At 44.5% G+C, this 25096-nt stretch overlaps 2 protein-coding genes across 2 annotated transcripts; one reads left to right on the top strand and one right to left on the bottom strand.

Annotated features, from left to right (window-relative positions):
- The first annotated feature begins 60 nt into the window (after nt 1-60).
- On the top strand, nt 61-9650 carry alg8 (ALG8 alpha-1,3-glucosyltransferase). Its single transcript, XM_071908268.2, has 13 exons — nt 61-155; nt 867-945; nt 1517-1710; nt 2799-2908; nt 3992-4059; nt 4323-4449; nt 5756-5859; nt 6547-6667; nt 6809-6948; nt 7302-7441; nt 7550-7647; nt 7926-7998; nt 8105-9650. The coding sequence occupies exons 1-13, from the start codon at nt 67-69 to the stop codon at nt 8325-8327; spliced, it is 1566 nt and encodes a 521-aa protein (XP_071764369.2). The 5' UTR covers nt 61-66; the 3' UTR covers nt 8328-9650.
- A 4338-nt stretch (nt 9651-13988) lies between these two features.
- Nucleotides 13989-22167, bottom strand: guca1d (guanylate cyclase activator 1d). Its single transcript, XM_071908279.2, has 4 exons — nt 21973-22167; nt 17312-17461; nt 15329-15416; nt 13989-14110 (listed from the first exon to the last, which is right to left on the bottom strand). Exons 1-4 carry the CDS (start codon nt 22165-22167, stop codon nt 13989-13991), a joined length of 555 nt encoding a protein of 184 aa, XP_071764380.1.
- Nucleotides 22168-25096: the final 2929 nt, after the last annotated feature.

The following is a 25096-nucleotide window of genomic DNA, read 5'->3' as shown; positions in this document are numbered from 1 at the left end:
GCTGTCCAGCACGGCGCTTTCAATAAAGTTTGGTTTGCTAAATCACTGACGTAGCTCTCAGCTGTCATGGCGGCGCCCGTGGCGGACAGTTGGAGCTGGTTTCCTGCTTTAGCAGTTGGAGTTACTTTCCTGAAATGTCTGTTTATCAACGCCTAGTGAGTGAAACTGCTTTACCGTGAACTAAATACACAGAACAACACACAACTTAAAGCCGTTAATTTGCTTCGGCACGCGATGCGTTCAAAGCTGCGGTGACAGTTAGCAGTTAGCATACAGCTAACAGGCTGACTGCAGCGTCAGCTGGGTTTGCACCTCATTATAGCAACGTACTGGACTGATTTGTGAATTAAATGTCAACGTTAACTCATTTGCCTTCAATGAAGTTGTTTCTCTATTGATTTCAACACAGATGTTCAAGTATTTTGGCAGCTGGACCTTCAGTCTGTGTTTCAGTGTCTGTGTGTTAGCTTGGATGTTAGCTTGTAAGCCAGTCTGGCTCGAGCTGCCCCAAGATGGCGCTGTTACTCATTTAGATTTCCTCCATACCTGCCTGTTCTGGATGTAATCAAGTGTCTAAATGTTTTTCTAACCCCGATACGTGCCGTCTTGTATGGAGAGCGAGTCAAGCCAAACTCCATAGACAAATCTTTTCTGAATCAGTAACAACCACCTGTAAATTCGGCATACATATAATCCACCAGACAGTGCTTAATTCAGTAATATCTCAACCTTTAGAATTAGTTCACCTATAATTCTCTCACCAGAACACACTGTGGTGGGCGGTAGCAGTTGAACATGAAAGTGTCAGAGTTTCCAGTGGAGTTTGGTGCCTCTCTCTCCTCACTGTGTTTCTCCCTCTGTCTCAGTCACTCCACAGACTTCGAGGTTCACAGGAACTGGCTGGCCATCACACACAGCCTGCCGCTGTCCCGCTGGTACCATGAGGTCTGTACCAGTACATCATCCGTCTGTGCTGTCTGTTATATCATCTGTCTGTGCTGTCTGTAGTATATGATCTGTCTGGACTCTAGGAGGAAGTCCATAGGGAGTTTCACCAGGCTCTTTCATGTGGAAAGTGCCACTAAAGAGTTTTCAGACGTGTTATTATCGTGATCAATCATTATCAGTGATTATTTTTCGATTAATTGATGAATTATTTAGTCTATACAATGTCATAAATAATGACAAATGGCCATCACAAGTCACCAGAGCCCAAAGTGATTCTTCAGATTTCTTCCTCAGTCTGACCAGCAGCCAAAACATGTTGGTATTCATTTTATAATGAGATGAAACAGAGAAAAGCAGCAAATGTTTGCATATGTTAGATATTTTCTTCTGTTTTTCTTTTTTTCTCTGAAGAAAAGCCTAATCTAGGGACAGCTGCATCAGCTTGTTTGTAAGCAGTTGAAGTGGCTCTGTGTTAATCTGCATTGTGTCTATCAAATGAAACGTCATGTTAGTTCCCGTCAGTGTGAACCTGAATACTAATGAGCCTCCGTGCGTCCTGATTGGTCAGAACGGCTCGGTGTGGACGCTGGACTACCCCCCGCTGTTCGCCTGGCTGGAGTTCGGTCTGTCGCACGTCGCTCGCCGCTTCGACCCCGACATGCTGCGGCTCCAGAACCAGGACTACTGCAGTCCAGAGACCCTGCTGTTCCAGAGGCTGTCTGTCATCTGCTGCGACCTGCTGCTGCTGTACGCCGCCCGAGAGTGAGTCCAGGTCCAGGTCCAGGTCCTGATACAGATACAGCTTCAGGTTCAGATCCTGATCCAGGTTCAGATTCTGATCCATAGCCTCATACAGATACAGATTCTGATCCATAGCCTCATACAGATACAGATACAGATACAGCTTCAGGTTCAGATCCTAATCCAGGTTCAGATCCTGATCCAGCTTCAGATTCTGATCCATAGCCTGATACAGATACAGATACAGCTTCAGGTTCAGATCCTGATCCTGATCTTGATCCTGATCCAGGTTCAGATATAGATACAGATCCTGATCCAGGTTCAGATATAGATATAGATTCTGATCCACATCCTGATACGAATCCAGGTTCTGATCCTGGTCCAGAACCAGGTTCAGATACAGATACAGGTTCAAGGTCAGATCCAAATCCAGGTTCAGATTCTGATCCATAGCCTGATACAGATACAGATACAGATCCAGATACAGGTTCAGGGTCAGATCCAAATCCAGGTTTAGATTCTGATCCATAGCCTGATCCAGATACAGATCCGGGTTCGGGTTCAGATTCAGATGCAAATCCAGATCCATATTCAGATCTAGGTTCAGATCCAGATTCAGATCCTGATACAGGTCCAGATCCACATCCACATCAACATTCACATCCAGATCCAGATCCAGATCCAGATCCAGGTCCAGGTTCAGACTCTGGTGAACTTGACGGTGCAGGTGGAAGGTTTTGGGCCGGAGTTCGTGGGCGAAGTGGAAGTTGAAGTGCAGCTGCTCCACTAAAAATACAAAAATTTCCAGGAAGAAAAAGCACTTGTATTTTGATATAAAAACACAAGAAAAATATTTGTAAGAACATTTTGAAAGAATTTTTACAAGGATTCTGTAATTTTTTGGCATTTATTGTTAAATGGGTCAAAAAGTCATTTTCATTTCATCGTGACTTTATAAGCAGTGAAGGCAGATGTGGGAGACGCCATGCTTAATATTTAATTATCAAACACCAACGACACTCAGGGTTTGTGTTGTCATTCATCTGTGTGTGTGTGTGTGTGTGTGTGTGTGTGTGTGTGTGTGACCTGCTGCTGCTGCCTCCTGTCAGGTGCTGCAGGTGTGTGTCGGAGCAGAAAGGCAGTAAAGACGTTCTACGGCGGCCATCTTTCATCCTGGCGGTGCTGCTGCTCTGGAACTTCGGCCTCCTCATCGTCGACCGTATCCTTCATCTGCAGCCACAGAGCGACACAGAGCGGCCTCTAAACCGCCGAGTCGCCTTATCTGTTACCTGCAACCACAGAGAAACAGTCTGCAGCTGCTGAGTCATGCTGTCCCCTCCCTGCCGTCACATCCAGGAGTTCAACTTCTTCTGTGTTGCTTTAAATCAGAATTTAAATCAGCGTTTCTGTTTTATCATGAAAACTTTATTGTCCATTACTGCAAGCAACATGGACGTCTTCTTTCTTTTCATTTCTGTAAATCTGTCAGAAAGAGAACATACATCCTGCTGTGAATTTTACTTTAAACTTTATGGAGAAACGGTTTATCAGCATCATAGAGTCGCTCAATCTTTAACATTATTTTATTCATCTTTCTATGAATTTATTTAATACATCCTCAATTATCTTTTTGACTGTTTGTTCTCCAACCTCCACCTCTATTCTTTTCTACTGTAATGACTCAGTTTCAGCCCTGGGATCAGTAGATGCTTCTTGTCCCAAAGCTTTCTATGTGTGTGGAGCAGGGCTGAACGATTCTGAAAAAATATCTTAATTGCGATTATTTTGACTGATATTGCAATTGCGATATGATTTGCGATATTAGAGGGAATGATAATTTTTACATCATTATTCTCATTTTCATTGAAAAACGTATTAAAATGACTATGGTGTGATTTTTGCGGGGATCTGTACCAAACAAAGATGTTTTCTTAAGTCTGTAGAATATGATGTGTAGGCAGGACATCTCTGCAGCACGACAATATTTCATTTAAAACGGTATTTTGACACATTTCACCTTTAACAAATATTGCGCCTCCTGCGATTTGAAAATTGCAGTAGGCCATATTGCGATTTCGATAAAATTTTGATTAATTGTTCAGCCCTAGTGTGGAGCCCTGTTTCTTTAGGGAGGAGGTCTGACAAGCCTGCCGCCGTGTTTTAGTGAGCCGAACTTTGACTTCTAGGCTGAAAAAGTTGAAGAGCCGCTGCCCTAAAGAAGGGAAAGACAGTTCCCCAACACATGTAAAGCCTTTCTCTCTCTGACATGATAAACTCTCAGATCCTTGACATTTTGCCCCAGATATTCATTTCCAGTACAACGGATTCTTGTTTGGATTCCTCCTCCTGTCTGTGGCGAGACATCTCCAGGTTTGGACCCGGTGTAGAGCTGACGGCACCGACAGAGCCTCCTGCTTTGTGTTTCATTAACTGTTTTGGAAATTGATAGCAGAAAAGGTCTGGAGTCGACAGTAGAGTCTGGTGTAAAGAGACAAAAGCAAAGACTCTGTTAATGTGCAAAACCTACGAAGCTTTCAGTGTGTCGTCTAAACCTGCATGTTAAAGCTAAGCTGCGTTCGAGCTCAGAAACCCTGATCTGTGTGTGTGTGTGTGTGTGTGTGTGTGTTGAACAGTCCAGACACCTGCAGGGGGCGCTGCTGTTCGCCCTGCTGCTCAACCTGAAGCACATCTTCCTGTACATCGCTCCGGCGTACGGCATCTACCTGCTGAGGAGCTACTGCTTCACCCAGGACAACACAGGTAGGAAACACTGAACTGCTGCTACTGCTGGTGATAATGACATCAGACAGTTTGACAGTCAGACAGAGGTGGACAGAGGTTTAACAGAGGTGGACAGAGGTGGGACAGTTGGAACATATTTAGGACAGAGTTGGAACGGAGTTGGAACAGAGTTAGGATGGAGTTGGAACAGAGTTGGTACATAGGACAGAGTTGGAACAGAGTTGGTACATAGTTAGGACAGACTTGGAACATAGGACAGAGTTGGAACAGTTATGCCTACCATACACTAGAAGACTTTGAAAAGACTAAAGTCTGACACCACTATTTGCATGAGCCAAGACTAAAGACTTCCGATAATATTAAACATGTTTGATTTTATTGGAACGTCAAGACGAGAAAAAGACTGACTTAAGACAGCTCGGACTGAGCCTTGGAACATAGGACAGAGTTGGAACATAGTTAGGACAGAGTTGGTACATAGGACAGACTTGGAACGGAGTTGGTACATAGTTAGGACAGAGTTGGAACAGAGTTAGGACAGACTTGGAACATAGGACAGAGTTGGAACGGAGTTGGTACATAGTTAGGACAGAGTTGGAACAGAGTTAGGACAGAGTTGGTACATAGGACAGAGTTGGAACAGAGTTGGTACATAGTTAGGACAGAGCTGGAACATAGTTAGGACAGAGTTGGAACAGAGTTGGTACATAGTTAGGACAGAGCTGGAACATAGATAGGACAGACTTGGAACATAGTTAGGACAGAGTTGGAACATAGTTAGGACAGACTTGGAACATAGTTAGGACAGAGTTGGGACAGAGTTGGAACATAGGACAGAGTTGGAATAGAGTTGGAACATAGTTAGGACAGAGTTAGAACAGAGTTGGGACAGAGTTGGAACAGTTATACCATACACTAGAAGACTTTGAAAAGACTTTGAAAAGACTAAAGTCCGACACCACTATTTGCATGAGCCAAGACTAAAGACTTCCGATGATATTAAACATGTTTGATTTTATTGGAACGTCAAGACGAGAAAAAGACTGACTTAAGACAGCTCGGACTGAGTTTTCTGACCACCTTACACCAAACGATCGAGATGACGGGAGCGCGCCACAACTCTAGCAAAACTCTCATGATTTTATTCCAACATTGGAAATTTGTCTGCGACTGTGAAATCGCTTGAAAAGTCGTTTGGTGTAAGGTGTTAGGACAGAGTTGGGACACAGTTGAACTCAGTTGAACTTGTTGTGCAGTGTTGATGTGTTGTTTTGTATGTTGATGTGTTGATGTGTGTGTGTGTGTGTGTGTGTTTTGTGTGCAGACGGCTCTGTCAGATGGAGCAGCTTCAGTCCGCTCCGCCTGGCGGCTCTGGGAGGCATCGTCTCCTCGGTCTGCGCTCTGTCCTTCGGCCCCTTCATCGCCATGGTGGGTGGAGCCTGTGTTCAGTCGCTCAGTGGGCGGGGCAGGCATTAAACTGTTGTTGAACAAATATCTGTATACTGACTGTGACTGGAGGTCTGCTGCTTTAACCAGATGGATCTTTATCTGCACATTTCCTCTACAGCTTCAAACTGATTCATCTTGGAAAAGAGCAAAACATTTCCAAGATTTGTTGTAGGTTTACCAATTTAAGCTAGAAACAAGCTCATTTTGATGTATGCTCTGCAATTCTGAATATTTTTTGAATATTTATGTATGTACACAGGTCTCTCTTGAAAATGAGATCTATGATCTCAGTGTGACTTACCTGTTTAAATAAAAGGATTCAACAGAAAGATATTTTGCGCACTAGCTAGCCTGAAGCTGAAGAAGCTTTGAGTGTTTGAGACGTTGAAGCCTGCGTTAAACACAGAGCTGCTTTTATTTTCGGCATCAATCCAAAACCACATTCAAAAACCCGTTGAAGTTAACAACAACAACAACAACAACAACAACAACAAGCCACCGCAGCGGCTCGGCCTCCAACAGAACGCCTGCTAGGAGAATTTGAAAGTCTAAACATTACTGGAGGTGTAAGGAGGCTGAAACGGGAACTGAGCCGCTGTGTTGGTTGACAACCCGGAGGTGTTGTTGTCTGATGATGTCATGATGTTGTTGCGTTGTGTGTTGCAGGGCCAGCTCCCCCAGCTGCTCTCCAGACTCTTCCCCTTTAAGCGCGGCCTGTGCCACGCCTACTGGGCGCCGAACGCCTGGGCGCTCTACAACGTCCTGGACAAAACCCTGGCTCTGCTCGGTCAGCCTGCACTGTATTGAATTCACTGTAAAGCCTCACACATAGAAAACCCTCTGGTCCCGCCGTGTCCCACGCTCCCTGCTGTGTCCCGTGTTTGTGATGCGGACGTAAAGCGGTCTGTCCCGCCTGTTTGTCTCTCAGGCGTTCGTCTGAAGCTGCTGGAGGAGGCGGAGCTTCCCAGAGCCTCCATGACGGGCGGCCTGGTCCAGGAGTTCCAGCACTCCGTCCTTCCCTCCGTCTCTCCCTCCGTCACTCTGCTCTGCACTCTGCTCGCCATCCTGGTCGGTAGAAACTAAAATCTGTAAATATTAAAAAATGGAATTACTTACAGCATGCATCGCAAACTGATAGAGGGAAATGGAAACTAGATGTAGACAGAAGTAAATGAGCTTTAATTTGAATTGTACCGCTGTTCTCCTTTAACCTGATTTGTGTGTTTCTCTGTTTCCTGCCCCACCCCCCCCTCCCTGCCCCGCCCCCTCTCCTCCTGCCCCGCCCCTCTCTCCTTGCCCCGCCCCTCTCTCCTCCTGCCCTGCCCCTCTCTCCTCCTGCCCCGCCCCTCTCTCCTTGCCCCGCCCCCCTCTCCTCCTGCCCCGCCCCCTCTCTCCCTGCCCCGCCCCCTCTCTCCCTGCAGCCGGCGGTGTTCAGTATCTGGCGGCGGCCTCGCGGCGCTCGTGGTTTCCTGCGCTGCCTGGTTCTGTGCGCTCTGGGCTCCTTCCTGTTCGGCTGGCACGTTCATGAGAAGGCCGTGCTGCTCGCCATCCTGCCGCTCAGGTCAGCTCCGCCCCCGCCGCTCCGTCTGTCACGGTGTTGCTGTCGTATCGTTTCCCTCTGGTTTTAGAGCCAATGTGAGATGTTGTGGGTTTGTTTGTCGTCCCGCAGCATCCTGGCGGTGGAGAGCAGAGAGGATGCTGGGATCTTCCTGGTTCTGGCCACAACGGGACATTACTCCCTGTTCCCCCTGCTCTTCACCCCCGCAGGTAAAACACCTGGAGGACTTTCAGCTGTTCAGTCAGAATCAGGCTGTTTAGACGCTTTTTCTTTCTTTATTTTGGTTCTTAAATTGTTCTGAAGTTCAATTCCAGGTAGAATTTAAAAAGTCTGAAACCTGCAGATACAGATAGTGGTGATACAGTTAAACACAGTCAGCCTGCCGTGACCTCTGACCCCTGTGCTTCTCACTGCTGGAGTCGAAGCTCTCTCTGCTGTCGACCTCGGTGTGTTTCACAGTTCATGAAGCTTGTGTTGTTTTGTGCAGAGCTGCCCATCAAAATCCTGCTGATGCTGCTGTTCACGCTGTTCTCCTCCAGCGCTCTGAGCAAACTGTTCAGGTGGGAAAAACATTCTCCTTTCCTCTCTGTTTCTGATGATAATGTGATAATAAACATCATTTCTCTATGTGTGTATTCATGTTCCTGTCCTCCTGGCTCCTCTCAGCGCTCACGGTTCCCTCCTCCATCCTCTGGAAGCGGTCTACCTGCTGGGCCTGGTCCCCCTGGCGATCGCCTGCGAGATCGTCTTCCCTCTGTCGCCGTGGCAACAGACGCTGCCCTTCCTGCCCCTGCTGGCCACGTCGGTGTACTGCGCCGCGGGCGTCTGCCACGCCTTCGTCCGCCTGTACGTCAGCATGCTGAGGGAGCCGAAGGCCAAACAGCTGTGAGCCGCACCTGAAGAGTCACAGGTCCGATCCCCAACACGCACTGAACACCTGAACACCTGAACACCTGAACACCTGAACACAACACGCTGCTTTCACACACAGAGAGAATTCACTTCTTAAAGGAAAACTCCCCCTAAATCACTTCAACACTTCTCATCTCTGGCTCCATTCAGTAGTTTGTTGTGTTTTTCTTCTTGGTGGATAACCGGCCAATCGTAGACGAGGTGACGTCACCTCCAGATATTTCCAGCAGCTACAGTGGAGTTTGATATGAGAAAATGTTTCAGGATGTAAAACATCAGCGGTAAACGTCAGGTTTCGGTGTCAGTCCCTCAGAATCAAAGAGCGAGGGCTTCTTTCTAGAGGAGATGGACCAGAATGCAATGCAGCAGCAAGGCATGTTGGGGTTTGAGGAAGGAACGACTCTCACTGTTTCTAGACTGGAGAAACTCTCTCTCTCTCTCCACCTGCAGATAAAACCCACAACTGCATTCTGTAGGTTTTAGTTTCCATCCGTTCTGTGGGGGTTGTTGAAAGGCATTCTGGGAAACGTAGTAAATCTCTAACTGCAGTAGAAGCAGCCGAGGCAGGTTGAGGGAAAGTGGGTTCACCAAAAAGTAAATGATTCATCACAAAACAAGATCTGACAGTGAAGAGGATCTGAGGTTTTGGTTTGACATATTAAACTGTTACTGTGGCATCGGACCGCTCTCACACTGCCTTATGGGTACATTGTGACGTCAACAGCAGTACTTCCTGTTACTATTTGGATCATCATGTGTTTCTCCTGTATCAGCAGTAAGATAATATCGCTCAAATATTCTGTTAGCTGCTGTATTGATGGAAACAGATGAACCTGAATCAAACCTGAACCAGGAACAAACAACCAACCAGCTTCCTTTCCTGTGACAGGAAGCAGAGGGGCTTCTGGGAAATGTGGTATTCATTTTGAAACACAAAATACCACATAGCACCTTCATATAGTAAAGTGTTTCTTAGTTTTACGCCAGACATCAAGTTTAAAGGTTTTTTAAATGATGATGATGTATTTGTTTTTCCAGTTTCTCCCTAAAAAATGTCTCGTTAGCATTCCTCACTGTAACCAAGGGCGTCACTAGCCTCGAGCTAACTGCAGCCTCACACTGTGCAGCACTGTGAGGAATGCTAATAAGTCAAGTTGTTGTTTTCTGCTGCTGAATATGAACTGGGGTTTGAATGTCAGAAAGAAAATGTTGAGGAAAATGTTTTTATAAAAGACGATGTGGACCAAAACCAAACTGAAGGACAATTTCTGCTATTTTCTATGTTTTGCAATAAAAGAATCTGTTGAATTTGTCCTGCAGGTGTGATTTTATTTCCTGTTCAGTTCCTCCAAAGTCCTTCAATCCTCATTTACATATTCATTACATTTAAACAAGAACAAAACAATTTTTTTTTTTTTTTTTACTAGTAATACTACTAGAACTGCTGCTATTGCTACTAATACTAATACTACTACTAATAATAATAATAATAATTTGTACATTGGTCTATGGTAAAAATGTCCTCTTAGATTTCTTTGTTCAATAGAAGTTTAAATAAAAGACAGATTGTTAGTTTAAAAACTTTATTAGTAAGGCAACACAAAGCATGATTGGTTCAAATCAACTTCCAGTTTTTACAGAATATATTTTCACACTGTCCGCTGGAGAAAGAGCTGGTGCTAAGATGGAGATTGGGTTCAGATTAAACTAGAGATTTAAATTTAGAGTCTTCTTCCCTCGACTCTAAACGGATCACAACCGTCTTGGACAATCAAAAAAACATCTGAATTCACTTCTTTAATAAAAAAAAAAAAAACTCCATTCAGTATTCATTATGTACATTTTCAAACATTCCCTTCCACTCAGTTGTTCTTATCACACACAGACCCGCCTGCTGCAGCAGTATAAAAATAAATACAAAGATTTAAAACAGCTAGACTCAGTAGATTTAGTAGATTCAGTAGATTCCCAGCTAATACTGTGATAAAAAATAAAGTTTGTAATAATGATAACATGTTTGCTACTTTACATCATGACTACCTGTTGCCGGACGAAAACCTCAAACAAAACTGCTGACGAGGCGTTTCTGAAAGTATACAGAGCTTTGACTGAGACTGACGGTTATGAAAATGACTCGGCGCCATGTGTGTGAAGAGCCGTGTAATCCTTCAAATTAGATTAAAATGAATGAAAAACACAGAGAGAGTTTGAAGGTTTTCAGCCGTCAACAGTTATATTTAACATATTTAACATTCAATTCGGTTTCTATAGAATAATCCGACCCGTATGAGTGCGAGCTGATCCAGGATCAGTTTTTCTTGTTAATCTGTTATGAATGCGATGGTTAAAGTGCCTCAACATGCTGAATTGTAGCATTTTTTTTTTTATTATTTGCCTGTCAGAGAGGAAAAAACATTATTTGTATTGGAAAACTGTTAGCATTCCTTATTGAAACCAGTGAGTACCGCTGAAAAACAACTAACAGTATCCAGAAAGCAGCAAATAAGATCTTTGACAGACAGGAATGTATTCTATATAATAATAATGTTTTATCCGCTGTGAGAATGTGTGACGTTTCCTGTTTGAACAGCACAGTCGGTTTGAAGAAGAAACGCTACGAAGATATTCTTAGAGGAGTAAAATGTTTTCTGACTGCGGAGCTCAAACTGCCAAGACAGAGATGAAGAAACAGAAACACAGCAGAGTACAACAAGAAGAGTTCAGACGGAAAGACGGGACTCAACTTGTGATTTAAAACGAGATGTGAAGCGCCGTTAACATCATGTCCCATCACAGTAATCCACATCCTGTATGTTCCTCTGCTGATTTTGAGAAACCTGAACACAGCTGGGACCCCAGGAGACTTGAGGTGTCTTTACATCATGCCTGTTGTGTTTTTGCAGTCTCTTTCCAAGGTGATATCTAGAGGAACTTGCCCAAGTCAACACACTAAACAAAGTCGTCTTTTACAGTCATTTCTGATATTCTGTCCCTTGGTCTTTACTGACGCTCAGCTGCTTCAGATGTTCTGGAGAAGGGAACGGAGGCGACCGGCAGCAGCTTTTAGGGAAACAGTTGAAGGATTAGTTCAGGTTATGAAACGCCTGTTTGATTTATCTTGAACTCCTTTCAGTCCGTACAAGAAATCCTTAAAGCAGCGTTCTGATTGGATGAGACACCTGAGAAACGTTGAGGAAGAGTGCGGACATTTTTCTATAGTTTATGTTTTTTGAGTCGGCACCCGAAGAACTTTTAATTTTTGATTCGAGCCGCCTATTCTCTCTATTTCATGGATGAGATACCTGCCATTTAAGATAAATAGTGTTCAGGTTAGTGACACCCACTTTGCATGTGATGATGCAAAAATGACTGATAGCAAAAATTCAAACTAAATTGTTCCTTTTAAAGGATAGCAGGTAGTTTAGGTTCACAACACAATGGTAATGTATCGATAAACTGACTTGCACTAACATTTCAAAACCCCCAAAAAACAGACATGAGGTTTTGAGAGCGTTCCTCTACATTCATTCAACAGTGATGCTTCACTACAGCAAGGAAACCACCAGCGCCGGTAGCAGAGGTAACACTAGCTGTACCAGTCAGACCAGAACAGGACGGATGAGGAACCAGAACTAAAATAATCTGCTGCACCACAGTTCCAGAGGAACCACTGGATGAAACACCTGCTCACTTCCTCTAACGAGGCATTTGGCGGTTTGGTTTTGGTCCTGACCCAGTCTGATCCGATCTGACCCAGTCTGACCCGATCTGACCCGATCTGACCCGATCTGACCACAGTCTGACCCGATCTGATCCGATCTGACCCAGTCTGATCCGATCTGATCCGATCTGACCCGATCTGACCCAGTCTGATCCGATCTGATCCGATCTGACCCGATCTGACCCGATCTGACCCAGTCTGATCCGATCTGATCCGATCTGACCACAGTCTGACCCAGTCTGACCCAATCTGATCTGATCTGACCCAATCTGACCCAGTCTGATCCGATCTGATCCGATCTGACCACAGTCTGACCCAGTCTGACCCGATCTGATCCGATCTGACCCGATCTGATCCGATCTGACCCGATCTGATCCGATCTGACCCAGTCTGACCCAATCTGATCTGATCTGACCCAATCTGACCCAGTCTGACCCGATCTGACCCGATCTGACCCGATCTGACCCGATCTGATCCTCCTGTCATGACGATGGGAGCGGAGAGCAGGGAAACACCGCCGGCCCACACAGGATCAGCAGCCAGTTAAAAGGCCAGATCCTTTTTGAGGATTTGGTGCTTGCCGGGTTACATAAGCTGCCACCGCTGCTGCTGCGCTCTGCTGAGAGACACAGAGTCACTATCTACTGCACTCCAGGTACTGTACTGATCTGTGAGTAATCACAGTTTTTCAAACATTTACTTTTACAGTGAGTTATTATTGTACTGGAGTCATTCTCTCTCTGACCTGAGTAAAATGTGATTCAGCAGCTCTGATCCCTTCCTAAACCAGCTCCCACGTGTCGATGCTGTAAACCTGCTGAACCTTTTACGGCATTAGGAGGATCAGCGGCGGTCAGAACCAGGACGACGGCGTGTACGGCGAGGGGCGGCTCCCAGCATGCTCTGCTCACAAAGGAAGAACACCAACCTCGGCAAAACCCAACACACAGCACATTAACCACTGGTCTAGTTTTACAAAGGGAATGGAAGAATCAGATGGAAAAATCAGGTTTTAGTCTGTGATCGGGTCAGACGGCTCTCTGAGTCTTTGTGTTCAAGTTATTTCCACCGGTTCGGTCACCTGCTGTTTCTGGCTCCAAGTCCAACATGTCTCACCTTAAGCCTCACAGTACCTCAAGTCACCTTCTGGTTGGTTGATTGCTTGCAGGTTGCTGTCACATTTGTGTTGCATAGCAACAAGGATGATGCAACGCTCCTCGCACTCTCTGACCTGTCGCTCTCTGCTACCAGCTGAGCTTCGAGTCTGAGCCGAGAGAAACGCCTCCTGTCTGATCACAGTCTGAACCACCTGTGGGACCCAGATTTGATCGTTTTTCTGTGTTTTGTCAGCTGTGAAAAGACCAAATCTGAGCCACATGTGAATCCTTTTCCTGTTTAAATCCAGAAGAAGAGACAGCAGCGTAGATACACATGAAGAGGCGGAGCTGAGTGGGACGTTCCACCCAAACCGAGTCGTTTAATTCATCGAAAGGAGCCAAAACAGTTTAATTTTGTTGTTAGCTTGCCGTGATGCCAGCCATGTATCTATTCTGCTGTCTCTGCTGTCAACTAATGGTGAGAATTAAAACTTTTGTAATTGGCTTAAAGAGAGACTGCAGTCCGGACCCACATGGACCCAGGTGGCTCACAGGTACGCTGACTCAAAAGTGAATCCCCGTTTCAGCCTGGTGTTGGTGGAGCTCTGGAGGTTCTGGGCTTCATCTGCAGATGGTCGGAGGCTGGACAGCTGATCAAAGTCCAACACAAAGTTTGACGTTTCGCTTTCAACTTCTCAACCCGCCTTCCTCCTCCTCGCCCCCCACCGCCTCGTTCTGGACAGAGCACATCAGGTTCTCTTGTGTCGAGTCTCTTCTCTGTTTTCCTCTGCTTGTGTCTGTTGTCTTCCTGCGCTCGGCTTTACTGCCGCCCCTCCACGATGAGGATCAGGACCGGAGTCAGGTCCATCAGGTTCTTCAGCATATCCATGATGTCAATGTGGTCTTTGGCTCCCTCGATGAACTCCTCCAGGGTCAGCTCACCTGAGGGGTCAAAGGTCAAACCCGGGGGAGGGTTAGAATCAGGAACGGAAGCTAACGGGCAAATCTCAACTACTGGTGGTAGCAGAAGAACTTTTTGACTTTTATTGTTTATTTTTACAGTGATCAAGCACAATTAATAGATAGAGAATAGAGAACTGTGAAAGTTCAACAAAGTTATATTTCTGTAGTGTTACACTGATGGTAATCCTTTGGCTTTTTATCTAGTACTTTAAGATGTGTTTGTACAGAGAGTTTACTGGTTCTAGTGCCGTCCCACCTGCCTCAGATCAGGTTGTAGTGCAATATGACAAATGAGGGAAAATTATGGAATGAACAAAAAGTTTTGCAGCTAAAAAGGACAACTGATGTCTGATGTGTTTTAGATTCAGGACTTTTAAAGGACAAGTTGGAGTCAATAATAATGCCTAAATATTTAGAATGTTTCACAGTAGTGAAACCGTTCCATTAAACAGGATGTCTGGATTCACTGAGTTCTTGATCCGTACGGAAGATTAAGCGAGCCAATCTGACACTTTGCTCATGGCAGCCGTCAGTTTGTCTGTTGTTTCAGTTAAATGATGTTTCCAAAATCCAATAGTAGCAGTAGTAGCACTACCAATAGAGATGCACTGATATGGTATTTTGCGGCTGATACGACATCCGATATTTTCTCACCCATGTTGGCCGATACAGATATGCATTTTTGTAAGAGTATACTACAAATGCAGGTGTAAAACAGGTTAATTTTTCAGACAGGCCTATCTCAAGATAATTAAAGAGTAACTAAACCCAATAGACTACAACAGGTGATGTCACCGCCTGTACTCTATAGAAGGTGACATCACCTGGCACCAAAGACCAGCCAATAGCAGATGGCCAGTTCAGTACTTTTCACCATTAGGTGTCAGGCTTCACCACAGATTTGGGTTTGGGGTTTAGTGACTCTTTAAGTAGCTTTTAAACAAAAGACCATGTTGGTTTTATTCTGTTGCTAATGTGACAGCTGTATTAGTTAGTTAGTTTTGTGTTTTATTGTATTAAGTGACACACCGCCAGGAAAAAAGGTCACAAAAAAGCCAGCTCCATGAAAAATATCGGACCAATATCGATACTGCTTTTTAAAGCTGATACCAACAGTTTGCCGATATATTGATGCAGACTGTTGGTGTCGGAGCAGCAGAAGCAGGAAGCAGTCGGAGCTGACTGACTGTTTCTTACCCTCTCCCTTCACATCGATCCTCTCAAATATGAGCGCGACGATTTCCTCCGGGTCGATGTCGCGGTTCCGTGTGATGTCCTGGATGGCCTGCAGGGGGCGACAGCACAGACTGACACCGCGCACAGACAGGACTACATCCATTTACAGTGGTGGAGGAAGATAAGTGTGTGTGTGTGTGTGTGTGTAATCCTCCCTGAAGTGGAATTCCTTCCTAATTACTTTAGATTCAGTTACCCAGAAGCCTCCAGGGCATCACAATGTCTTTGAAGCCAAGTCTCAGCTGAGCGGACTGACATTACGGTAAAAGTGTGAAATAGTGAGTTTTCTACCTTGGTTGTTATTGAGTCTATATTATATAGATTTGATTCTGTCAGGGGCTTTACATCTTGTCCCAGTTAAATAATGAAATGATTGAAGTTTGAACACATTCTTCCTTGATGTTTTTAACGATGTGTTGGTGAAGAACACCCTGCAGACAGAAAGCCTCCGAGCTTCAAACAGCAAACAGGTTTCACAGCAGGAATAAAGAACTCATCCTGACTCGACCTGAAGACTTACAGTACAGAAACCTACTGTGCATGTTATTTTTTCCTCAATTTGTAATATTTTATTCTCTTTTACTACCTTTTCTTTCCCATCCTGAGGTAGCCCTCGGTGTTTGTTCAGCAGCCTCCACCTGCTCTGCTGCAGTGACTCAGCTTCACCATGCGGATCAATAAGTCACCTGCTTCTCCACAGTCATGAATATTACCGAGAGCCCAGCAGACAGAGAGTCGTTCTGATGTCACTGAGACGAACTGTCCTCGTCCCACTTCCTGCAGCTGATTGAATGATCTCATCCAGGAGATTAAGCCTCTAATTTCAGTCTAATCCAGCCTAGTTTCCTCTGGGTCAGCAGGGAGTCCTGCGTCCTGCTCCGCTGACTTCACACTGCATGCTAATGAGATCGCTCCGTTGGTCAGACTGTAACCTTGTTAAATGGTGAGAACATCGACGCCAAAACCATCCAAGTGTCCCCAGTAGATCATTAGCTCCTGTGCTACATGCTAACACCTTAGCATTCACTATGTTGAGTGATAGTAGCTCCATGCTAACACTTTAGCATCCACTATGTCGAGTGATAGTAGCTCCATGCTAACACTTTAGCATTCACTATGTCGAGTGATAGTAGCTCCATGCTAACACTTTAGCATCCACTATGTCGAGTGATAGTAGCTCCATGCTAACACCTTAGCATCCACTATGTCGAGTGATAGTAGCTCCATGCTAACACTTTAGCATTCACTATGTCGAGTGATAGTAGCTCCATGCTAACACTTTAGCATTCACTATGTCGAGTGATAGTAGCTCCATGCTAACACTTTAGCATACACTATATCGAGTGATAGTAGCTCCACGCTAACACTTTAGCATACACTATGTTGAGTAGTGTATACAGTGAAGACTCGCTTTTAAACAAAGGCCTTCTTATAGCTTTATTGATTTATTCTTTTATCTACACCCTTTTACCTGTTTTATCTTTGTTTTATGGTTTCATTGCTTATGTTTATTTGCCTCTTATTCTCCATTCTTTATTTTGTTGCTTTGCTTATTCCTTGTTGGTTTTTATTGTTACTCTTCTTATCTTTTATTTTATGGAAAGCACTTTGTTTTGAAAAGTGCTATATAAATAAAGTTATCATTATTATTATTATTATTATTATTATTATTATTATGCTAAACATGGTGGATGCTAAAGTGTTAGCATGCAGCACTGGAGCCAGTGATCTACGCGGGACACTTGGATGATTTTGGCGTCTCTGTTCTCATCACTTAAAGGGGAAGTCGACCAACAGACCAATGTTCCTGATACTTGATGTATTCATTTAATTCTAATCAGATATTTAACCACCAACTACACCTGTTCCTCGTGTGTAGTGTGTTCTGCCTTCATGATTTGAATGATTTCCACGCTGTGATGTTGTGTGATGTGTGATGATTACCGAGAAGATTGTCTCCAGTTCCTCCTTGTCGATCTTCCCGTTGCCGTCCTGGTCGAACAGCTTGAAGTACCACTTTAGTTTCTGGTTGATTTCTCCCTTCAGCATCAGACTGACGGCAGCGATGTATTCCACGAAGTCGATATACCCGTCCTGCAGCGGGACAGAGAGGAGGAGGGGATCGTTTAGTTTTCTCTTATTTCTCTCTCTATGGCTTTGGCCTTGGCATTTCTTCTTATCTGTTGCTTGTCATGAATGTAACGGTGAATCAGAAATTGAAGCTTCATTGCAAGTCTCCCTGGAAAAGAGCATCAGCTAAATATCTGAAAAAAAAAATACAAAATGGAAAGAAATTATCACAAGAAAGACGCATGGTGATGGCAAAGAGCATGTGCTGTTAGTCAACTGGACTCGCTCCTGATTGGCTCCCTCACTACAGAATGACTGAAATCCATCCAATCAGGATCTAGTTTGCAGCATTTGAACTGGAAATCCTCCACTCAGCAGGTTTACCTCGTTTGAATTAGAGGAGCCGCTGCTGTCAGCCAATCAGGAGCCTTAGTCTTCCCATTCATTCAGTTTAACCCAATTCAATTCAACTTTGAACTAAACTACATTTATCTGCAGAACATCATGAAGAACCTTTTCCTTTCCAGTGGCTTTAAAGACCATCAGGCTTCAATCTCTGTTTATTACTGAGTTTAAAGCAATATTCCACTTAGTTTTAACATGGAGATTATTCAGAATATAATCTGCTCACCAGGATCAGATGCAGCTGGACCAGTTTATAGCATTCAGATTTTTACTTCCCATTCATTTGAATGGAAACTGACATTGAACACGTTGGTGAACAGATTGAACATCAGATCTTGCTGTAAGACAATAAAGCATCAACTGCTCCGTCCTCATTTTGCACTGAATACTAGTTTATAGATATTCAGTGTCTGGGGTTAATGTTAGCTTAATGTTAGGAACAGCAGCGTTCTGCCTTGGAAAGACACCTAATGTAAACTTATTTTAATCAATTACTTCAATCTTGATTCATCCCCCCCACCCACCCACCCACACACACACACACCCACACCCACCCACAAACACACACCCACACACACACACTCAGGCTCAGTGGGCTACTCTGCTTCTAGTGACATTTTATCACTTGACTTACAGCTCATGTTCTTTGCCGCTGCATCAGTGTCTGAGAGAGAAGTTAGACAAATAAAAGCTACCCAAGTTTATAAATAGGAAGGATGGATTAAAAAGTGAGAGAGTTGGGATTCAGGGGCCCCATGCTGAGGGCCCCCAAAACACTAAGACCGGCCCTGGTTAGGAACAGGGTTCGGGTTTACAGTCTGTGGAGATTCACCAACTAGACTAGTAACACTTTGTTGAATGTCTACTTCATGTCACCTGATGGGTAGATAGATAGAGAGATAGATAGATAGATAGATAGATAGATAGACAGATAGATAGATAGATAGATAGATAGACAGATAGATGATAGACAGATAGATAGATAGATAGATGAAGGGACTCCTGTCAGCTGTTCTCTCCTCAGGCTGAACTGAGTCTCTCAGCTGAGTCGTCTCCAGATTACAGACTGACAGATAGATAGACAGACAGATAGATAGATAGATAGACAGACAGACAGATAGACAGATAGATAGATAGACAGATAGACAGACAGACAGACACAGACAGACAGATAGATAGATAGATAGATAGATAGACACAGACAGACAGATAGATAGATAGATAGATAGATAGATGGTCCTGTCAGCTGTTCTCTCCTCAGGCTGAACTGAGTCTCTCAGCTGAGTCGTCTCCAGATTACAGACTGACAGATAGATAGACAGACAGATAGATAGATAGACAGACAGATAGACAGATAGATAGATAGATAGATAGATAGATGATAGATAGATAGATAGATAGATAGACAGACAGACAGACAGATAGACAGATAGATAGATAGATAGATAGATAGATAGATAGATAGATAGATAGATAGATAGATGATAGATAGATAGATAGATAGATAGATAGATGGTCCTGTCAGCTGTTCTCTCCTCAGGCTGAACTGAGTCTCTCAGCTGAGTCGTCTCCAGATTACAGACTGACAGATTCTCAGTTAAGGTGATTAGCAGATTAGACGCTGTCACACTTTCCAAACGCCACATCAAACAGCACAGAGCTCTGCAGGGCATCAGGCAGCCAGGGATTCTGGGTAAAAAAAAAAAACGACCCTCTTGACTCCAGAACCAACCGGGGTTTTCCCGCTTTGAGTCTGATGAGGCTTGGACCCGCTGTAATATTTGAGCACATGGATGTCAACACAGTAAGACTGAAAAATAATTGCTGAACGATCAGCTTTGTGATGTGCTGCAGAACAGCTTCCAGTCTGCAAGAGTTTAGTTTTTATTAGTTTTAATGTGAGTTGATTGATTAGTTTCCTCCTCCATGCAGCTGTTAACCTGCTTTAAACTGACTGTCAGTGTGATGATGAGACGGTTCTGATCTCTCAGACTGGGAACTGTTGCAAATCCAGTTTATTTATCCAGTATTTTTTACTTCTTAAAGCCAGTCCTGCTGGAAGTTAGTCCATCATCAGGTTTAGGCCTTTATCTGACATCTGGCTGATTCAGACTGCAGGGAGGCAGCAGTAGAATAAAGTTCAGGTTCTGTCTGGACCTGCAGGCCGGGACCAGGACTGCAAGTGAGTCAGAAACTAATAGAAAGCTGCAATATGAACTAGTTCAGTTTCCAAATCAGCGGTCTGCAGTCAGTCTGCTGCAGATCGCTGCTGTCGTGTGAAAACCTCGTAGCTCCGGTTCTGAACACTACATGTTCCTCGTGTTCAGAAGGTCGTGGGTTTGAACCCCGCTCCTTTCTGTGTGGAGTCACATTCTGTTTCCTCCAAACTGAAGAGTGTCATTTGGATTGAGTCTGTCTGTCTCTCTCTCTGTCTGTCTGTCTGACTGTCTGTGTTCTCCATGTGACAGACTGGTGACCTGCCCAGTGCATGCTGGGATACGCTCCAGCCCTTGTTAGCCCTGTTGGGACTGGCTCCACACTGTCTGGTTTCTGGTCCCGAGGCGTTCCATTAAGAACTTTGCAGAAAAAATCTTTGCGGCACTTTGAAAAATATGATTTAGGAATATTTGCAATAAAGTATAAAATAAAATAGAATATTCCCAGTCAAAGTGCCGCAAAGATTTTTTCCCCAAAATTCCTAGTGGAACGCCTCGGGACTAGAAGCACAGTGTCCTGCACCTCCTGTCAGCCTGAAGCAGAATAAACAGCTGTGGAAATGGAAAATGGATGATGGATCATTTTCCTGAGAAAATGGTTGAGAAACTTTTGCTGAAACTCGTTCAAACTCTTTCAGATAAAGTCAGAAATACTAAAAATGGAATCAAGCTAAAAACGAAGCTGTTTTCCTTAGTTCCTGAAATATCTTGTAGATACGAGGTTCACATGACAGGAACAATGTGTCGCTTTTAAAGACGACCAAATACAATCTGTCAGTCAAATAAATCTCTGCTTCATCAGAGGAAAACCGACATCACAGATCCAGAATGACTCATGACGCCATCTTGGTTTGGGTCTAGAGGACTGGAGGCTCTGCAGTCAGAGGCCTTGATGAACTTGACACGCAACACACACACACACACACACACACACACAGCAGAAATCCCCTCAGCCCACCACCCAGTGGGGTCATGGCTGTCCTTGCTGGCTCTGTAAGCCAATTAGACAGAGAGCCAAGCGTCTCTTGGCTCTCAGCTGTTCTTTGACCCTTCACCTTCACATCCAGCAGAGCAGCGGTTCCCAACCTGAACAAACTGATTTCTGCTATACACATTTACTATCATGTCTATTTTTTCTAATTTCTCTCTAATTTTTGCTTTTTCCTTGTGAAATACTGAAGAGTTTCCAGCCTCCTCCTCTGATGATGAATCAGATGAATCCTCAGAAGGGAAAATGATCCTCTGGTTGAACTGTTCCTTCAGCATCGCTTCGTTTAAAGAGTCACGAGTTGAAAAGGTTGAGAACCGCCGTGACAGAAAAAAAGTTCTTAAAGTTAAACTTTAAAACATTTCAGCTGGGAAATAAGAGCAAATTTATCTTCACCTTGACTCACAAACTGTTCTGCAGAACCAAAATGTAATAAAATGTGCAGCTTCAGCAGACTGTCACCCTGCATGTGTGTGTATTTGCAAAAAGCGCATAACTTTGAGTGTGTGTGTGTGTGTGTGTGTGTGTTGGATACTGTGGAGTAAATGTGTTTTTGGTCGTCTGATTTCTGCATTTTCCTTTCCACCAATAGCTTTCAGACTAGACACAGTTCCAGATTTAAACTGCTGCTCTCTTCTTCACTGGGAGGAACTCCTAATATTTAGACAGAGTTTGATTCAGAATATTTACTGTGAAAAACAACTGAGACGAAGGAAAAATATCAAATATCTGCTGATGTGATAAAAGCTGGAACACCATCTGCAGTGATGGAGAACAGGGAGGGGATGAAGGAGATGAGCAGAAACTAAAATCAGGCTGGATTATCCTCTACTTTATCCTTGTGTATATATGGTAAATAGCCCACAAAACACTCATGAAATGTGGCACCGTGTGTGTGTGTGTGTGTGTGTGTGTATGCCACCCACCCCGTCCATGTCGAAGGTGAAGAAGACCTGGTCGACGTAGCTGTTGGCGTTCTCGTTCATGCCCTTCAGGCCGAGGATGCCCTTCAGCTCGAACAGGGTGATGAGGCCCGACGGAGACTCCCGCATGAACTTGTTGTACCAGTGGTGCATGTCCTCCGCCAGGATGTCGTCCAGGTTGGAGCCGTGGTTCCCCATGACGCGGCCTGACGTGAGCCCGAGGACCCGGCTACGCCCGAAGGACAGGAGGCGAAACCGGAGGACGGAGGTCGGCGTTTGGGTCCGTCAGGAACAACGCCGCAGAAACCCAGCAGCTCCCAGATGATGACGACCGGACTCCTTCGCTTCTTCAGTGGAGAATCAGGTGAAGAAGCCCAGGAGGAACCGCTAACGGGCTGCGGCCCTTTTCCTCGACCCTCTGCCCGGCGGCCAGGGAGTAGGAAGAGGAGAAGGAAGAGGAAGAGGAGGAAGAAGAAGCAGCAGCGGCAGGTAGAAGCTCCAGAGACGAGCGAGGCAGCAGGGAGCTGCAGCGACTCTGGAGAAGCTGCAGACGCTGCCGGCAGAGAGCAGGACTCAGGAGTCTCTAACCCTCTTAGTTCCTGCAGGACGCCTGAAGGAAACTCTAAAATAAACTCCTTAATAAGATAATGAAGCTGCTGGAGCTTTCTGCTGCAGCAGCGAGCCAAGAAGCTTTAGCGTGCGAGGCGAGGCCAGGCAAGCCAGGCCAGGTCAGGCCAGGCCAGGCCAGGCCAGGGGAGGCAAGGGAGGGGAGGCAGGCGAGAAGGTGATTTTTCATGGTTCACCTGCACAGAATGTATTTTTCTGCGATATTTTGACACCAAAACAAACATGGAGCTCATATGTCTCGCAGGCCGCAGCAGGAATAGTTGCTCGATCATATTAGCTATTGCTAATGGGCTTACTGGTTCCAGCAGTGATCCAGTTAAACCATTTAAACCAGTAATGAAAACATGGATTTCAGAAAAAAGTCTTGGGAAGTCTCACTGTTGCTTCAGTTCTCTTTTCACTAAAAGACAGATTCTGATTGGTGGATGGTGGATTGGACAGCTGGTGAAGACGACGCCTCGAGTCTCTTTCATTCATTTTAATCACTAAGCCTTCAGTTGTTTTTCTAGATTGGAAGAGGGTTCATTCTAAAACCCTGTTCAGTTCAGTTTGAATCCACGTCTCTTCCTGTCACTGCACAGTATTTCTAAAACTCTCAATACTTTGAAGGAAAAGGTCTCAACTCTGCTAATAACTCCCATCATATTCTATTGGGAGTGACTTGTGTGATAAATATGGAAAGTGCTGGGAAAGATCCAGATCCCCATCAAACCACCCAGGGTGCAGGAATCATCTTCATTTGTTTTCTATGGGGAGTTTGACTTGCATGCCAGCAATAATACAAGTAAGAGCCAGAATCTTAATTATTCACAAAGTGGATTTCTCACTTTGGAGAAATCCAGAAAAGGAAACACTTTCCTCTTCCCCCACGGTCGTCCTGCATGTTGATTGGTTTCCAGTAAACTGCTAAATCCGGCCTGGTGAGAAAGTTTAGGAGTCTGGTAATCAGATGAATGTCTGAATCCCGGAGTTCTGCCAGATCCACCTCAGTTTAGATTAGAAGGAAAAACCTCTGGCTGCTCTCTGTGCTTTCATTAGAAAGTTCACTGAATGTCGCTGAAGAAAGTGGAGAACAGTCTTTAACAATACAGGATGTGATGTAACTAAACTGATGACCTCAGCTCAATGAAATAAGCTGAAAACAGAAAGTTTGGCTTCATGGTTCCTGTGATGGATTCTCTCTCTCTCTGTGGAAGTTTGTTTTTCATACCGGAGGAGAATGAACGAAGGAGGGGGAACGAGCGCTGAGATCTGAACTGTGCTGAACCTGGACCGCTGGACTGACTAGAAAAACATTGCTGTTATCCTTTAAGTATTGTAAGGATTTTAAACATGTTCAGTTTACAGTGTAAGCTGCCATGTTGACGTGACAGATAACTGCATGTCAAAAACCTCAGGGTTCAGAAATGAGTCTGGACAGAGCTCCATTCTGAAGAGACAGGAAGATCTCATGTCATCCAAACTTTATTTTCTTGTAACTGGTTGCTTCATGGCAACAGGGAGACTCAGTCAGGCTGTCAAAGGATCAAACAGCTTAACCTGATAAGACTTTAACCAGAGTGAGACTGAGTACTACCTGCACGCAAATTTAATCATTGATTAAAGCTTGTCTTTCCAGGAAGATCCCATGAATAGTTTCAGTGGCAGAGCGGTGTGGGTGAATACTCTAAATGGTTTCTGTACTTGAGCGGATTTTCTGAGTAATGTCTTTTAAAAGTCTGTAATGTTTTTCCTACTTGAGTGATATTAATTAGCTTAATTTTGTAGAGGTAATAGTGCTTCTGCTTTGAATATACTGTAGTATTTTGATCAGGACTCACAGCTTCCATCTGACAGTCGGTGATGTGCAGGAGAGTGCAACGTTAACCAAAACGGGCACAACATTTTTACCGTTGATAATATGCCACAATTCTGAAAATAAAAACAGCTTTGGAAACAGTTTTCAGCTGATATTACAGAGATATTTAGGTCCCGAATTCACTAAACGATGCAGGCAGCAGCGATGGACGTTGTCTATATTTACATGGGGCTTCAACGTTGCTGCAGGTCGTCGTATCAGCGGATCCAGGACAGGAAAGACCAAGTATCAGGTCGTTCAGGATTAGGAGTTCTCTTATCAGAATAACACATACCACTGCAGACATAAAACCAACGAACATCAGACGCAGTACCACAAGATCTTAGACAATATGAGAGGTTAAGTCTAGTCATGACTCTTTCACCCTGTGGTCGTTCATCTTCCTGCTCCTTGGACGTTCAACCCACCAGGTTTCTAAAAGAAGTCCTTGAATCAATTGGCCCTAATATTATACTAGTAATAAATATTGCATTGTCTACTCGTGTTGTCCCATCATAATCATGCAATTGTCCAGCCACTCTTAACGACCCTCTCTTACAGCAGTAATAGCCCCAACCCTAACCCTCCAAATTGCCTTTCCTATCCAAGGTACTGCAGAAAATAGTCTCATCCGATATCTTCCGATATGAATAACAATGATAT

This window comes from Centroberyx gerrardi, chromosome 11 (genome assembly GCF_048128805.1).
Source record: "Centroberyx gerrardi isolate f3 chromosome 11, fCenGer3.hap1.cur.20231027, whole genome shotgun sequence".
Classification (NCBI taxonomy): domain Eukaryota; kingdom Metazoa; phylum Chordata; class Actinopteri; order Beryciformes; family Berycidae; genus Centroberyx; species Centroberyx gerrardi.
Note: the sequence above shows the minus strand (reverse complement) of the source record. Positions and strands in the feature narration are given on the sequence as shown.